We start from the raw sequence: 450 nt of genomic DNA, 5'->3' as shown, positions 1-450 counted from the left end.
GAGAGATTATAAGAAACTTACTTAAATGAATCATGCAAAGCACCACAGAATGTGAGGAGATGCTGGACAAGAGTTGGGTCAGTGAAATCCCCAGGGTGGTGAGCTAAGAGAGCCTCAACCACCCCACGAGTTACTCCATCTCCAGTGCTTACGCTGTCTCTTTGGAAAACGCTCAGCAATCCCTGGAAGTGATTCTGTAAAGCAATATGAATATCAATTATACAATTATATACAGTGATATAATAGCAGAGAGAGAAAAAAAATCCAGTTTACCAACATCAAATTAGCAAAGATATATTTAATTTAACAGATTAATTGAAATGAACAAAGATAACAGTCCTGTAATATTAAAAGAGGATCTACCAGGTCCTGTTTTCTCTATGCTCATCCAACAGAGAACATCAATAAATGAACAATAAGTTCTTAACTCATTGGTGTCAATTACATGGA

The 450-nt window shown here is 36.4% G+C and overlaps 1 protein-coding gene across 1 annotated transcript in view; it reads right to left on the bottom strand.

The window, feature by feature from the left end:
• The window catches only part of LOC119591963 (VPS35 endosomal protein sorting factor-like), a gene marked incomplete at its 5' end in the record, with an annotated part of 25,901 nt that overhangs the window by 11,318 nt on the left and 14,133 nt on the right, over window positions 1–450 (bottom strand). Inside the window, 1 exon segment of the mRNA XM_037940717.1 lies at window positions 22–194. Coding sequence (XP_037796645.1) covers window positions 22–194 — 173 coding nt within the window.

This window comes from Penaeus monodon, chromosome 29 (assembly GCF_015228065.2).
Source record: "Penaeus monodon isolate SGIC_2016 chromosome 29, NSTDA_Pmon_1, whole genome shotgun sequence".
Taxonomy (NCBI): Eukaryota; Metazoa; Arthropoda; class Malacostraca; order Decapoda; family Penaeidae; genus Penaeus; species Penaeus monodon.
This window is presented reverse-complemented; position numbering and strand designations above follow the sequence as displayed.